Raw genomic sequence first — 16,093 nt, forward strand, 5'->3', positions numbered from 1 at the left:
TTGAGAAGTTAAATATTAAAAAAAAATTGAATTGTGAGTGCTAATATAAATGCTGATATTCTCTTTATTGGTGCAAAATCGTAGCTTTAAGTGCTGGTTACATTTCCACTATCTTTGGCAACAGCAGTGTCTTTTACAATATGCAGTTGCGTCAGCTCATCTTTGGAGAAGGTGACAAATATATTTAATTCATCATCGTTTTCCAATTGTTCCAATTTTTGGTTAATATCTTTGTATGTTTGCATATCTCCATGGATGATGTTTACTTTGGCCAATGTATAAAAGAATTTCTCAGAGCGACACTTTAATGGGTCTAAAACATCACTTGGGGAAAATTCTTTTTGTGTGCAATTCACAGAGGAATCAGGAGACTCTTGAGAAAGTAGTTGCTGTCGAATACATGCAGGACATGTAAATTGTTCTGTGCAAGAACTCTTTGAATTACCATGAATAGTCAGTTTATTTTCGTTTGGAGAATACGCTGTTGAACTTGTTGATGGTATGGGTGATTTGTACATGTAATGAGGTTGATCATGCCTGCTGTATGGTTTCACATTCTGTGTTCTAGCAGCAGTTTCATTATTAGAGGAACTAAGATAATTCTTTGTTTCAGGATTTGAAGTGCGTTCTACAGGTACCTGAGATGCAATAAAAACTTTCTTACATTTTGTGCAGAATGCTAGCTCTTCGCATATAGAATTATTTAATGCTTTTACTAGTGCTTGTTCAATGTGAAATTGGCAAAAATTCCCTGAACATTGCGATTCGTTCTCTTCTTTGACTCGTGTTTGAGAAGAGCATTCTCTATTTTCCTTATTCTTGTTTCCTGAAGCAACTGGATGTGTTGGTAAGGAGTCATTGGAAATATTCAGGACCGGGGGTGATTCGGATGAAATAGACATTGAAGGGCAGGGAAAACTGCAGCATCTACAATGATGCGAGCGATTTATTTGTTGATTAACGTTTGCTGGAATTGTAAACTGTTCTGAACAACTCAAACCAAAGGATCTTGAAGGTGGATTAGGGTGCTCCCTTAGTGTACGGATTCCGCAAGTTTCTTCATTGGAACTTACCAACCATTCAGGTCGATTACAGGACTGATCATTAAGGTGCGCTTTCAATAGTTTCTTGCATATATCCGGAGGGCATGTGCGAATTCCAGACTGGTTTGCTGCATGAACATTTCGGACGTTGAATGTCGATGCATTCTTGTAATTGTTTTCATAAAATGCAGCCATCCTTTTCTGTTCACGCCTATTAAATGTTGAAGTCGATGGTGGTTTCAGGTGATTAATCGTAGGAACTTTAGCTTTTGGATCTTCTGCACACTTACTGTCACGGGACCTTTGATATGTTGTAGGTCTTTGAGTGTTAGTATTCTGGAATGTTGTCGAGTGTTCTCTTTGCATTTCATCAAGTAACATTTTATCAAAGATCAGTTTGGCATGCATTAATGAAGAAAGAGCAGTCTTAATGGAATCATAAAATGGGCCAAAATCAATATATTTTCCTGTATCCGGGAATGGCATTTTCAGTTCATCTTGATTGACACTCTCATTATTTTTACCTTCCCCGCGTTCGTAAGTTCCTGTCACTCTGAAGTATTTATCCTCGTTTTGTGGCTTTGAATTAAATCGTGACTCCCGATGAGCGGACATCGTTTGGGATACATCATCTTGCACTTTGGATGCAGCCCTTGTCAACTTGCCCAGTTCTTTTTTAAGTGTTTCCACTACTTGATAAATAACTTTGTTTGCTAACTCGCTGTTGAGCGATATATTGCTAACCTGAGACATAGGTCCCTCCGAGTAGGTTGCAGGAATTCTACAACTACTATACACTATATTTCCTGGGTCCCTCACCCTATAAGAATTTTGATGAATAGCCCCTTGATCACTCAAAGTAGATGTTTCCCGTTGTTGGTGAATGAAAAAGCATGAAGGGCTGGAAGGCCTATTTGTTGACTTAAGATCAGCGGCTGAGTTTTGTCGTGACTTGACGTCATCAACAGGAAGCTCGAGTACACTATTAGTTCCATTTGATTGTAGTTCTTGATTATGTTGTTCGGAGCATGATGATGTATCATGTCTGTTGTTATTCGATTTCATTGGTGACATAATGTTTTTAATGTTTAATTCCAAAGGAAGAGCTGTATCTATTTCTTTAGAATTTTTTGAAGAATATACTATCGTTTGTACTCCTGCAGTGTGTGGTGAATTGGCGTTTCCAGATTCACTTTCAGACACCTTACTGTCCAAATATTTGATTTCCATGTTTTTCAGTGCCTGAATACGTTCTCCTAGCTTCTGACATTCCGTTTCACTTGGCAGCTTTAATGCTGTAACAAATCGAGAGTTGATACAGAACTGCTCAGCTTCTTCTATCCCACTAGAGACTGATCCATTGTTATTCATCGTTTCGGTATTCGAAGTTTCTGTGTCTTTATCCTTGTCGTTGTCTTTTTCTATTGTTTCATCCTCCATAACATTTGAAATAAATTTATAATCATCTGGTTGATCTCCAGTAAAATCTTCAAAGGACGACACTGCATCATCATCATCATCATCACCCATTTCGTGTTTGTTTTGATTAGTTCCTTCAACTTTGTACGGTACATCGGAAGACATTTTCGAAGAGTAATAGGTGATTCTGTCATGTAATGGTCTGTTGCCATAGGGATAATTACAGTCATATGGGGATCCTTTTCCAGTACGTGTATTAAATCTTGTGCATCTACATTTCCTTCTGGACACACGATAAAAACTTCTTTGATTAATTGGTCTCTGACTAGCGCTGTATGTGAAATGACCGACACCTTTTCTTTTGTATTTGGTAGGCTGAGGGGTAGAAGAAAGATCAGAATTTATTTTCGATTCCTGTTTTAGATATGTTTTTGTGCGGTTTTCTTGCGTACTCGGCACTTTCGTATCAGTTTGTAATGACTTGCTATTTTCTTCGGTAGAAATATAATCTTCAGATGACTTGCTACTGTCTGCTGCTATTTTATGAATACATATTACCTCTTTCCCGGTACTCATACTTTTATCACCTGAAGAAGAATCAATTTGGAAACCTTCAGGACTTCTATCATTTAGAAAAGGTAAGCGGCGTAATTGTGGACGAGGTTTCGGTAATTTCTTCCGAAGGTCTTCGGCATACGACACCTTTCTGTAAGCAGAATTATATATATCACTTTCTGGCATGCTATTTCTCATCATTAGGGTTTGTCTGTTGTCAGAGCTGTCCTGCTGATTATCTGACGCGTTATGTATTGACGCTGCATCGGATCGAAGCTGAGCTGGAAGATCACAGATAGCGGGAGCATGGAAACAACCAATTACTGTTTTGTTGATAGGATCAGATTTACTAACGTGAGATGTCAGTGCTTCTTTCGTAGGACTTCTGTCCGTTTTCGGGTCACAAACTAAATCAGACATGCAAGAATGGGCCTCTACTGCTGATTTTGTCATTGGAGTGGTTTCTCCCTTGCTCACATCCTGTTCTGCACTGATCATTATTGCTTCGGTACTACAAGGCGTGGATTTCGAGTTTAGTAAATTACTTTTAGAATTACTATTTATGGATATATTTTCTTGGCTGTTTTTCTTCTCTAATAATAGATTTAAAAAGGCATGTAGCACAGAATTCTTTGGATTGTCACTTATTTTGTTGGCGCAGATTTCTTCACATCTTTCTGAGTTCTCGTCTGATGAATGAACATTGTTGGTTGGTGATCCGGAACTACTTTCCGAAATTTCTTCACGCATTTGCGTGGTTGTCTGCTGCTTTTCTCCATCTCCCATCATTAGCGGTGCTCTGTAAATAATAATAATAAAAAAAAGAAAATAATAAATTAATAATAGATTTTAACATTTGTTGAAGCAAAATGGATGATGTTGCAAGTCAAGAAATCGACCAGTTGAAAATAAACTAGTCTTAACGGATATGAAATTTTAACGGTTGTTGAGTATCTACATCATCCTACGTCATCTTTCTTTTATAGCCCATTGATTTATAAAGGAAAGTATTTTTTATGTTTTCTTTGAAATGTGCCGGAATTTTATAATTATGTGGTTTTACTGGTTTTTTTAAATTCATGTTTTCCAAGATGAAGTTGCACTATATTGAAAATTAATATTACTTAAATTAAGATTATATCAAATGTTAAAATTAAACATAATAGTACGAGGATAAGTCAGAAAATTATCCGCGCTGTACCTATAACATTTTTTACATTGTTCGTACTGACCTTTGTCCTCGTTTATTTTATTATTATGCTATTGTGGTCACACCAGGAAAGTTTGATTCTAATTCCTTCATTTGTCTTTCTTTTGTTGCAGATTGATCATTGCCGCTCCATTAGAAGTTTGCACCAAAGAGAAACACGAACAGTGATCCGGTTTTTGTTGTCGGAAGGTGTATCAGGGGCAGCAATCCATCAAAGATTTTCGGCGCAATACGGGAACAGTGTCTTGCCGCAACGGAATGTCTACGAATGGATTGAAAAATTCAAAAATGGTCACATAAGTGTTACCGACGAGGAAGGAGCAGGACGACAATCTACGGCCACAAATGATGACAACATTGAACGTAACATAGTTCTGTTAGACAGACAAGTAACTATTGATGAAGTTGCACATCGTCTGGAAATTAGTCGTGGTTCCAGATACACCTTCCGACCACAAAAACCTTGTTCCCCTTTGATGCAAACTTCTAATGGAACGGCCATCATCTATCTGCAATAAAAGGAAAACAAATAGAGGAATTATAATCAAACTTTCATAGCATGACCACAACAGCATAACAATAAAATAAACGAGGACAGAGGTCAATTTTAACAATGTAAGAAGAGTTATGTCTAAATTGCGGATAATATTTCACTTACTCTCGTATGTTCTGATTTTCTGATTAAATTAGAATGGAAGTCAAGGTAAATTATCTTCTGTTTGCAACTTGCTGAATCAACAAGTAAATCTATTTCATCGTATAATTTGTCTGATGACTGCAATAATATAATGCCGAAACTGTTACATAGATTATTCGATGTCTTCACGATGTGGTTATTGTTATGATTGTGGTATTAAATATAACATTAATTTATCCGTTACGAGAGGGATTATTAGTTGCACCATAGAGAAATCACGGATTTACCATACTCTTAATGGTAAAATAAGGTCCAGTAAACGAAGAGAAATAAATGTGAGAATAAGTTTCAGTTTCAATGCTTATTGAATGTCTTCTTGAATTTATTGGTGTGTGTCGGTGTATTTATTTATGCACTATTAAAGCATATTGATAGACAGATTTCACTCATATTAACCTTTTTTTTTTTTTTTTTTTTTGCTCGAATAGTGTCTGTCGTCTTTGTAAATGATTTCTTAGAAATAACTCATATGCACTCCTGATCGTAGTTAATGCTTGTGTGAAGAGTTATGGCTTTTACAGAGAAGTAGTTAGTTGGTCGTATGCTGTCCAAGTCCAGACGAAACAAAGATGAACAGCTGTTCTCTTAAGTTTCTGTAGTGATGAACTTGAACAATATTACATGCTCCTGTACTTAGCAATATTTTGAACTTTGATGAGAATGATGTGAAGCACATACACATCGTAAATCTATGTCATTGATCGCACTCATCACAATGATCACATCTTCAAACTTTCACAAGGTTTTATACCAGGGTTTTCGCTGAGGTTGTTATTCTAAGGCCACCTTATTCTGGCGTATGGCCATGAGCGACCCAAACGCTTTCCCTGAAATCCGAGTACTAATACAAAACAGAAGTATGTTGTTAGAGAAAAAATGTGTTTACTCACATTACTCAAGCTCCATGAAATAAGGATGTTCATTACGTAAGATGTGCCGTTTGTCAGCTCATATAACAAATTTGCAGCCACAAATTTTATGTCAAATTCTTTAGCATACAAATATTCTTTTTCGCCTTTCTTATTCATATTAGAAAAGTAAGACAACATCGGAAAATAAAACAAAATTGAGAATTAATCTCCATTTGAAAGATTAGGACATTACAATTTCAGGTGTTTTCTTTGGTAAAGTTTTATTTTTGGATCAGAAGATCAACATATTTCAGGCAAAAATTTTCTTGTAGACTTTATATCTAGAGAACTACACATAGTGTATGGAAACCCAAACTATCATTTAACTCAGTATATGATGTGTTTATTCCGTTAAAAAAAAAAAAAAAAAAAAACGAAAACTCGATTTAAGGGCCGTTAAAAAATGTTGTGGCCCCTGATCCAAAAACTAATTATTGGCCAAGATCGCAATATTTTGATGCATTTTTGGATCATTCCTAAAATTTTTGTTATTTAACTGATCAAGAATGTTTTGCTTCTGCGGCAATGAATTATCAGATTTCTTAAACTATACAGTTAATTAATTATGAACAAGATATAATATGCAGAATATCTATGGCGTCCCCCCGCGTCCTAAAAAAATACAATATGAAAGATAGGCACGGAGGACAAAGTGACATCATGCATTCTTCTACCTTTTCAGATCTACTTTTACCCCTGCTGCCTCTAACATAACAGCAAGTATGACTGAAGATTAATTTAATTGATTTATGATGATGAAATACTTACATGAGATTAGCAAAAGAAATCCAGGAGTGTTTGGACGAACTTCCATATTTTGTCTTTGTATTTTCACAACGCAGGAGGAAGCTCCAAAATTTTAGTATTATCTGTCAATTAAAACAGAACTTTTCAGAAATAAGATGATATTATATAAATAAAGATCTCTATTTTAACGCAGATTGAAAGAAGTTTTTAACATAGTGAATGTGAAAGATTTGAAATCATAATAATGCAATAACTTGGTACAAATTCCGGATTTCAAACAATCAGAAATCAGAACATACAAGAAAGCCACAAGTAGCACCAATCTTGACTTCTTGAGACCACTTAAATAATTCTTGGTGTTGAAATGTGTTATAGGAACAAGAGTTTTAATATTTTCTTTTGAAATTACTGAACCCAATTGATCTGATCACTGTTGCCACACTTGGTACAATTGTACTAAATTCAGCCCTTTTTGGCATTCGTCGGCCCCTTGGTACCACGCTGGCATTTTCAGCCCCTTTTGTGAAAAAGTTGGTACAATTCTACCCAATTCAGCACCATTTAACATTGTCACATACTTTAAGACTAATACTTGTCACATTTTCAAAAGTGTCTGTAAGACTTTTCTTACATCTCACGTTACTCATACTGTGTGTTGGACTCTTAAAAATGCTGTTGAACATTCATTTCTTCAACGTTGCACCGCATAACGCTACGAACTTTGTGTAAGAATTTGGTAATTCGAAGTATACCGGGAAACAAATGACGTTAGATGGGCTCATCCGCGCCGCGCATGAAGGAGACGAAAGAAGCAGTGTGGTAGAAATTTTAGTCGTCCTATTTGGATTTTTTAAAAATTAATTTTTAAAAAGAGCACTTTCTTGATTTGAACTCTTCGAAAAGGAAGGAGTGTTATAGAATTTTACCTCTTTTAGTTTAATGTTATAGAGCCACGTATTTCACTTAGGGGTAAAAGTGGATCTGAAAAGGTAGGGGGACGCATGACGTCATGCTGTCCTTCGTACCTATCTTTGCCCATTGTAATTTTTTAGAAGTGGGGGACGCCACAGATATTTTCTGGAAGTGGGGAGACGGCGTCCCCGCGTCCCCCCACACTTTTACCCCCAATAGTATAAAATGATGAATTCAGCCCTTTTTGTTTAAATTTGGTACTATTTTTCAGCCCACTCCAGAGCTAGGATTGTGGCAACACTGGATCTGATACTACAATTATATATGTGTGGAATTAAATGGAATTTGTCCCATGATTATGCCCTTTTGGACTAAAGAAGACAGAGTTCTACATATAAATTGATGTTCCAAAATATTAAAAATAGTGTGTTCATCACTGCTGCCTCATTTTTTTAAATGTTTCTTAATATATTGGGTCCAGTGTTGTACGTAAAAGGGGTTTCAATGTTTAAAACCCTGCCTTGAACAAAATGTATTATGAAAAAATAAACGTTTACCTGTATGTGTACAAAAATCACGCCTGTTCAAAAAGGAAATGAGGCAAGGTGCCTCAGTAGTTAAGCGCGGGGTCCCTGGTTCGATTTATGGCCAAAGAATTTTGGGAGCAACATGGTGTCCGTGGATTTTCTCGGGGTACTCCCGTTTTCTTTTACATTCTCATTCCACCAATTCTTCCATCATCATTCAGGTGCCTTAATCATCCGTCTCCTTTAGCCTAAAGTGCATCGGCCGACATTAAACTAAAATATTTCATGTCCAAAGAAAATGAAATCCCGTGTTTGAACCCCGTCGTGACTACATTCTGCGTAAACCACTGGGTAAAACAAAGAATAATGTTAATACTTAAATTCTGTAACAACTCTTACAAGTTGGATCCTCCTTTGGTGTTCTCATAGGCGGAACTAGAGGGGGCCAGGGGGCGGCCACAGCCAGAAGCAAAGCTGACCCTCCCCAGAATTTTTGTACTGGACAAAAATAATGTTATTAATTTACATTAGGGATGCGCACGAGACAAGATTTGAGACTGTCTCGTCTCGAAAATGTGCTGTAAAACTGATGTCTCGACTCGAAAATATATATATTTCTATTGGAAGAGCTGTGTCTCGACTCGAATTTTGTCAGGAAAATTGTGTCTAGACTCGACTCGAACGCATCCCTAATTTACATCAATTTACGCATAACAATTTTAGTAACAGTTGCATTCGACAGTGTCTACCTGTCCGCCCATCGATTTTTTTAAATGTGGTCTGGTCCTTGGATGTAATAAAATCCCTGCACCAATGTGATTGTGGAGAGTATAGCGATCTCTCAACTTGTACTGTTTCTTTTCTTTTCTTTTTTTTTTAATTTGATAGCTTCATTAATGTAAATTATTTTTATATTGTTTCAAGTATTTACATTATTGACGTAGGAGGTTTTTCTTGTTCATATATGTATGATAAACCAATCTTATTGTTATTATTTTATTTATAGCATAGTAATATTTGAATAGTTTACACTTTACTTTAAATACAGAAATTAATAAATATTAGCCCATTGATTTTTAAAAAGTTATAATTTTAAATTATAGCCAGAGCCGTAGCTAAGGGGGGGCCAGCGGGGCGCCCGCCCCGGGCGCTGATAGCAAGGGGGCGCCGAACGAGCAAGGAGAAAGAAAAAGTGGTGTTGGACATGAGTAAAATACGAGTCGCCCCCAGAAAGTATTGGCGCCCTATTAGATCAATATTGCTGTCGGTTATCAATGAAATACGCAGATTTCTTAAAAATTTTCTTGCTCGCTTCGCTCGCAATCCAAGAGTTTAAATAAGTCACAACAAGTTTTTACTTATTACTTAAAGAGTTTATTATAGATGATTTCTTAATGACATGTGGTATACAAGGTCCCGAGTAATGACTTATAGTGTATGCAGGATAGTGGCGTATTTACGATTTTGTTTCGGGAGGGGCTTTGCTAACTTTCGGGGGGCTTTGCCTGAAAATGTGAAAATTCTGCAAGATATTTCATATACTTTACTATAGTAAATAAGATTTCGGGGGGGTTAAGCCCCGAAGCCCCCTTAAATACGCCACTGATGCAGGAGCATTTTTAAAATCAGAAACGATAGAAGTCGGCGTTTTAACAGTGATGAGTTTGCTTAGTTCAAAACGTTTTTCTTTATCTACCCAATCGGATTAATCACGACGCACAGTGGGGCCAAAGCACTGAATTCTTGGCAAAAATAAGAATTCGCAATATGAAGCAGAAAATTGAAAGAAAACAAATTAGTTTGGTGTGTGCAGTGGCTACAATAATGTTATTTGGACATTATTTCATCAAAAGCATAGAGTTTTACATCATAAAATGAAATAGGTCTATTCCTTATATTCGCGCCTAAATTATATAACATATTATGTGATTGGCATAAAGAAACGCGTGGGCAATATGCTTTCATTTGGCAATTTATGATTAGCTTATATTCTTACGCATGAAAGGAAAAAGTGTACTTATTCATTTTACAACTGAAGAGTAATAAAATTGAAGAAAAGTTCTTGCTTCTCAAAATTATTTCAAAGTTGTGGAGGATTCATTATGACAATGAAGATGCAAGGACGCTTCAATACATAAAAATTATCTCATCAGAAGTTCTCGATATGAATATATTATCAGATATATTAAACATATTATGATTTACAAGCATCAGTAACCTGTCCAGGTTGTTTTATATATTGCATTACGTGAGCTCATTTCAGGGCTTGATTGGAACATTCTCAGCTGGAGCGAGCGGAGGCTCATTACAGTTGATTCCAATGTCACTTCTGTGCACGCATCACAAAAAACACAATACTAAATTGATCAACACCATTTTTAATATGGTTCTACGTTATGGTCCATAGATTGTTTAGCATTGGCGTTTCAAAATGTCACCACCATTAATCATATATATTTGACTAGAGTTTAGTTCTGTTGGTGAATGCCAGAGAAGTATGACTAGATGTTGGAAACAAGATGGGTCCTGAAGGCGAAACCCTCAACGAGGTCTGGGGACAAAATTCTCAGAATCGACCTATATTCAACTTCGTCACTGCGTGCATGGGGATCACACGTCTAATAATCTAACACTCACTCTCACATTCATCCCAGCTAAATTCAAAAGCAGCATTGCATCCAGAATGCGGTTTTCTTCAAACATTTTCATGTGCTATACTTCCCAAAAGTGCGAATAGTGCAGGTTTTCTCTTTGCATACAATAAGAACAATGTTTCCGCTACGACATATTAAAAAATCACAGACTTATTATGCCATATTTTCTACTAAAATGCCATTCTATCGCTTGACCATAGTTTATATGCTTTCAGTATCACAGCATTTTCCAAATATGATATTAAGTAGGAGATTATCATAGGGATATGATAATGATATTAGCATCATTGCAAATATGACTATTGACTACACATCACATCAACATTCTAAATATACAAAACGATACATACATGTCGGTAGTGTCACCATGTTTACCAGCCACTGAATATCTACACGCAATGTAGGAATAGTCGCATTCAAAGTCAATTTCCTATCTTCTGTCACTAAGCAGCGCCTCTCCGGCTTCGGCGGATAACCACATGAGTTCATTGTAAACCAAAGGTGGCCATTTTCCACTGGGCTCGCTCGGGCTCGCGCTCACCTGTCTCAGCTGGGCTCGCGCTCACTTCTCTCAACTGAGCTCGCACTCACTCGGGCTCGCGTTCATCTCTCTGGACTGGGCTCGCACTCACTCGCGCTCGCGATCACTTCTCCCAACTGGGCTCGCACTCACTCGGGCTCGCGCTCATCTCTCTCGACTGAGCTCGCACTCACTCGGGCTCGCGCTCATCTCTCTCGACTGGGCTCGCACTCGCTCGCGCTCGCGATCACTTCTCCCAACTGGGCTCGCACTCACTCGCGCTCGCGCTCACTTCTCCCAACTGGGCTCGCACTCACTCGGGCTCGCGCTCACTTTTGTCCACTGGGCTTGCACTCACCCGGGCTCGCGCTCACTTGTCTCAACTGGACTTGCGATCACTAGAACTCGCGATCACTTCTCCCAACTGGGCTCGCACTCACTCGCGCTCGCGATCACTTCTCCCAACTGGGCTCGCACTCACTCGGGCTCGCGCTCACTTCTCTCCAATAGGCTTGCGCTCACCCGGGCTCACGCTCACTTGCCTCAATTGGGCTCGCGGGCATATGATGGGTATAAAGAGGTATTAAAATCTAGACTTTGGCTAGCAGTAGGCCTAATTCAGTAGAAAATAGAGTTATTAATTCTATATATCAGTTGTCAGATATAAAAATAAAATAATAAAGATGTTGCAGGGTTTAATGTATTAAACGTGGGCGGACTTTGAGGAACTTGAAATAAAATGCTCCAGATATTTAAATCTGGGCTTTGACTACTAGTAGGCCTAGTTCCTCAATAGAAAATAGACTATATGACTAGGGCGACGGTAATTTTGTCACCGGAAATTTCGTCACGGTAATTTCGTCACCAAAATATTAGCATGTAGGTAATTTCGTCACAGAAATTTTTATACAGTAATTTCGTCAGTAGAAGAACATAATGTCAGCTTCAACAAATGTTAAAAGCACAGGCAAAATGGGTCTATAACGGGTTTGTATATCATTATTTACAAATATTAGGATTTGCCAATATCAGAATGTTACGAAAATTTTCATCATTCTTGTCTTGTTCTGTGAGTCTAAGCTCTTGGACCTGGGCGACGGTAATTTTGTCACCTGTAATTTCGTCACCAAAATATTAGCATGTAGGTAATTTCGTCACAGAAATTTTTATACAGTAATTTCGTCAGTAGAAGAACATAATGTCAGCTTCAACAAATGTTAAAAGCACAGGCAAAATGGGTCTATAACGGGTTTGTATATCATTATTTACAAATATTAGGATTTGCCAATATCAGAATGTTACGAAAATTTTCATCGTTCTTGTATTGTTCTGTGAGTCTAAGCTCTTGGACCTTCCTCCATGTTGACTACGTCAGGTGAAAAGAGGCCATTGAAAGAATATTATATTTCAACTCTGGGTAAACATTGGTAAATAGTTATTGGAAATCTGTTAAGAAAACAAATTTATATAAAGGAAGAAAAAATATGTTTAGAAGTTTCCTTTAAATAGCGTGGACAGGTATTCGACCAATCAGAGACAAAGATTTGTTTACGACGTTTCCCAGTTTTAGCCAATTACACATCTTTCAGGTGTGTTTGTTCTGCTTCCTATTTAAGCACAGAAATAAGAGTTATCAGACATCAGAATAAAATATTAAGAGTGCTGCAGACTTCAAGTCTTAAGGCTGTCATCACACTTGCAGAACAATACTCATTAAATGAATCTCTTTCTTATTTACAAAGATCAAAACAACTTATGAAAAAAAAATAAGCTTAGTGTTAGTAAATACGAAAAAAACTTGTTTGAGTGTTTGTCTGCAAGCATGACTGCAGCATTAAGAAGCAAAGCCTATCTGAGTATGATGATTTCGTAAAATTTAAAAAAAAAAAAAAAAAAAAAAACACCAGTCCTGTTAGCAAGAAAATTCTATTATGTAAGTACTCATGCCTTATCATGAAATTATTTTAATGCAGTTGATGAATTGTCAGGCTTATAAGAAAAATTTGGTTCGAAAATTTCCAGGGTCAAAATTAGGCTTACTGTCACCCATGCTTCACACATTAAACTTGCAACATTCCTATTTTATTCTGATATCTGATAACTGCTATACGACATTAGTAGCTCTACTTTGTACCGAGTTATTTGGACTATTTGTAATTGTAGTCAAAAGCTAGATTTTAATATCCAGGGCATTTTATTACAAGTTCCTCAAGGTCTCCCACGTTTAATACAACGCAACTCCGCAACGTCCTTATTATTTTTTTTTTATACCTGATAGATAAGTCATATAAGATAGTAGCTCCATTTTCTGCTTAGGAAGTAACTAACACCTGAATTTCAATATTCGGTGAATTTTATTACAAGTCCTTCAAGGAAGCTTATGTTTGCTATCGGTGAGCTTTTGTCCATCACCAATCAGAAGAATAATGTCGGAATTTACTTTTAAGTAGGTCCAGAAGTGTTGTGGGTCTTCGGTTATATTATTTTCAGCATTAAAGATAAAATCAATATGTGCTATTGCTATTTCACGCTTCACTTCTCTACGTAGTCTGCAGTACTCGTTATAATGATATTGGTGATTAATCATTCCCCTACTCTTAAGCCATTTTTGCGATGTTGCCATTTAAGTTTTATTTTTTGTATTATACTGTTACTAAACCAGCAAGGGTACCTTTTTTTCGTTGGCCTTTTCATGGGAATGCACTTCTCAAATATGTAATAAATTACTTTATAGAATTCTTCTACTGCTTTATTTGGATCCGTATATTCGTTTAGATATTGCCAATCTATTCTCGCTAACTCATTATAGAGATTATCATAATTTCCTTTCTTAAAATTGAAACTAAATATGTTTCTTTTGTTTTTTTATTCTAGATGATTTAACATGCGGAAAGCTTATACAAATAGATGGGTGGTAATTATCTTCTTTAATTAATGGGTGTGGTTCTCTTATTAGTGTTACATTGGAAAGATTACTTATTACTAAATCTAATGTTCTCCCTAAGCTATTTGTAATATTATTGAGTGATTCCATGTCATGATATAACATAAAATGATAGAGACTTTGGGATTTACTCGTTGACTGTAGAAAATCAAAGTTTGTTCCAGTTATTTCAGGCGAATTCATATCACCCAGGGCCGCCCACAGTGGGGATGTATGGCGCAAGCTGCGCCATTGAGAAATATTTTTGGGGGGGGGATTTTACTCTACTTTCGAACTAGCAATTTTGCTGTCGGAATAGCATTAAAACACGAATTTGAGAAGCTAATTTTCAAAAATTTTCCGGGGTGAACCCCCGTACCCCCTGCTTCGATACTCGATGAATGAAGTACCGCGCAAGTAGCCGTATGAAAGGAAAGGTTGGTTCGTTTTAAGAGAGAAGGGCCGCCCACAGGAGGGATGAATGGCGCAAGTTGTGCCATCGAGAAAAAAAATGGGGAAGAATTTTACTCTAATGTCGAATAAGTAATTTTGCTGTCGTCAGAATAACATTGGAACACGATGCGATTTTTTTTTTTTGTTTTTAATCTCGAGAATGAATCCCCCTACCCCCTGCTTAGAAACTCTACGAATGAAGTACCGCGCAAGTTGCTATATGAAAGGATGGGCTGGTCGGTTTATCGCTTTGTGTAGGTAATTTACTCATTTTCTGCTGGGAGCATTTATTTATTTCTTATTTATACCATGTACGACACTTAATAAGTAATGCTGTTCAATTGCTGCATGATGTATAATAAATGAATTAATGATAATATTTTGTATAGTTTTCTGTTTGTGCGATTACATTTTCCAGGGCCTGCGGTAAACTGAAAACCAGCTCAAAAGTGGCATCACTTTGGGGGGAAGTGCGCCATCAGCTTTGGGGGGGATGGGCACCCCTGATATCACCTACAAGGAGAATAGTGCTACCTATCGTACAATTACTTTCGATAAAATGAAAAAAATATTCGTATAATGATAGATGTGAGTTTGGTTCAAAATACACAACACAGATATAAAGCGGTTTGTAATTAACCATAGTTTTCACTAGAATGCCTTCTGGATTCTGGTCAGTAACAGTCACTTGACTCATTTCCAGGTTCTGTACTGCCAACAACACCCCACCCCCCTTGCTTTACCACTTGTATTATAGTCCCTATCTTTACGATACACTAAGTATCTGTTATCGAAATACTTTTAATCAAAATAATCACAAGACAACCAGGTCTCTGTTATTACTACGATATCATAATTGTTCAATGAAATGTTGCTGGAAAACTCACATGCTTTGTTCCTAAGTGATCTCGCATTCATATAATACATTAGAAAATTATCATTTTTTGCGTTATCTACAACACACTTGCTGTCATTATTACATAACACATCACTGCACTCACTTTGAGAAGTCTTACCTTGTTGAAGGTCATTATCCCTTGTTTGTCAAGGGATGCTTCTTCCTCCAGGGCGTGGTTGACCTCTGCCCCTTCGAGCTGCATTCATTGTTTGTCTCAAAGCTGGAAACTCTTCATCACTCACCCCCACAGGCTCTGCAGGTGACCACACACTACAAGAAGCGCCTGCAACTGCTGAATTTTTTGAAGCGTCTCCATTGTTCACACTCACTGAACACACACCAACTGTATCACTTAGATTTTTGTCATGTGTTTCGTAGGTCCTGGATAGTATAAGATTTCCCATCAATATACAACTTATCGAATTGCATTCGCACCCTTTGTCCGCGTGCCTTGGCTTGAACCCGGTATTCATTGAGTTCTCTTCTAATGGCTCTAATACTATAGGAAAATTCCTGACTTATACGCACAGGTGTCCCCTTGGCACGATATGCATTTTTCAGTATGGCCTCTTTCCTTTTGTAGTATGCAAATTTAACAATGATCGGTCTATTTTCCCCCTTACC

General features: G+C 37.2%; 2 protein-coding genes across 6 annotated transcripts in view; one reads left to right on the top strand and one right to left on the bottom strand.

Moving 5' to 3' along the window:
- LOC145673108 (mannosylglucosyl-3-phosphoglycerate phosphatase) overlaps positions 1 to 16,093 on the top strand; it is a 304,267-nt gene that overhangs the window by 50,578 nt on the left and 237,596 nt on the right. The window lies entirely within an intron of this gene.
- The window catches only part of LOC145673087 (uncharacterized), a 25,083-nt gene continuing 9,036 nt past the window's right edge, over positions 47 to 16,093 (bottom strand). The window contains exons 2-3 of one of the 2 annotated variants that reach the window (XM_081742445.1): positions 6,604 to 6,704; positions 47 to 3,816 (exon numbers count right to left, since the gene is read on the bottom strand). In XM_081742445.1, the coding sequence (XP_081598571.1) occupies positions 87 to 3,806 (3,720 nt within the window). In that variant the 5' untranslated portion in view covers positions 3,807 to 3,816; positions 6,604 to 6,704 and the 3' untranslated portion in view covers positions 47 to 86. The remainder of the gene's footprint in view (positions 3,817 to 6,603; positions 6,705 to 16,093) is intronic. The other variant, XM_081742454.1, reaches the window with a different exon arrangement.

This window comes from Thermobia domestica, chromosome 2, assembly GCF_964235325.1.
Source record: "Thermobia domestica chromosome 2, izTheDome1.hap1.1, whole genome shotgun sequence".
NCBI lineage: Eukaryota > Metazoa > Arthropoda > Insecta > Zygentoma > Lepismatidae > Thermobia > Thermobia domestica.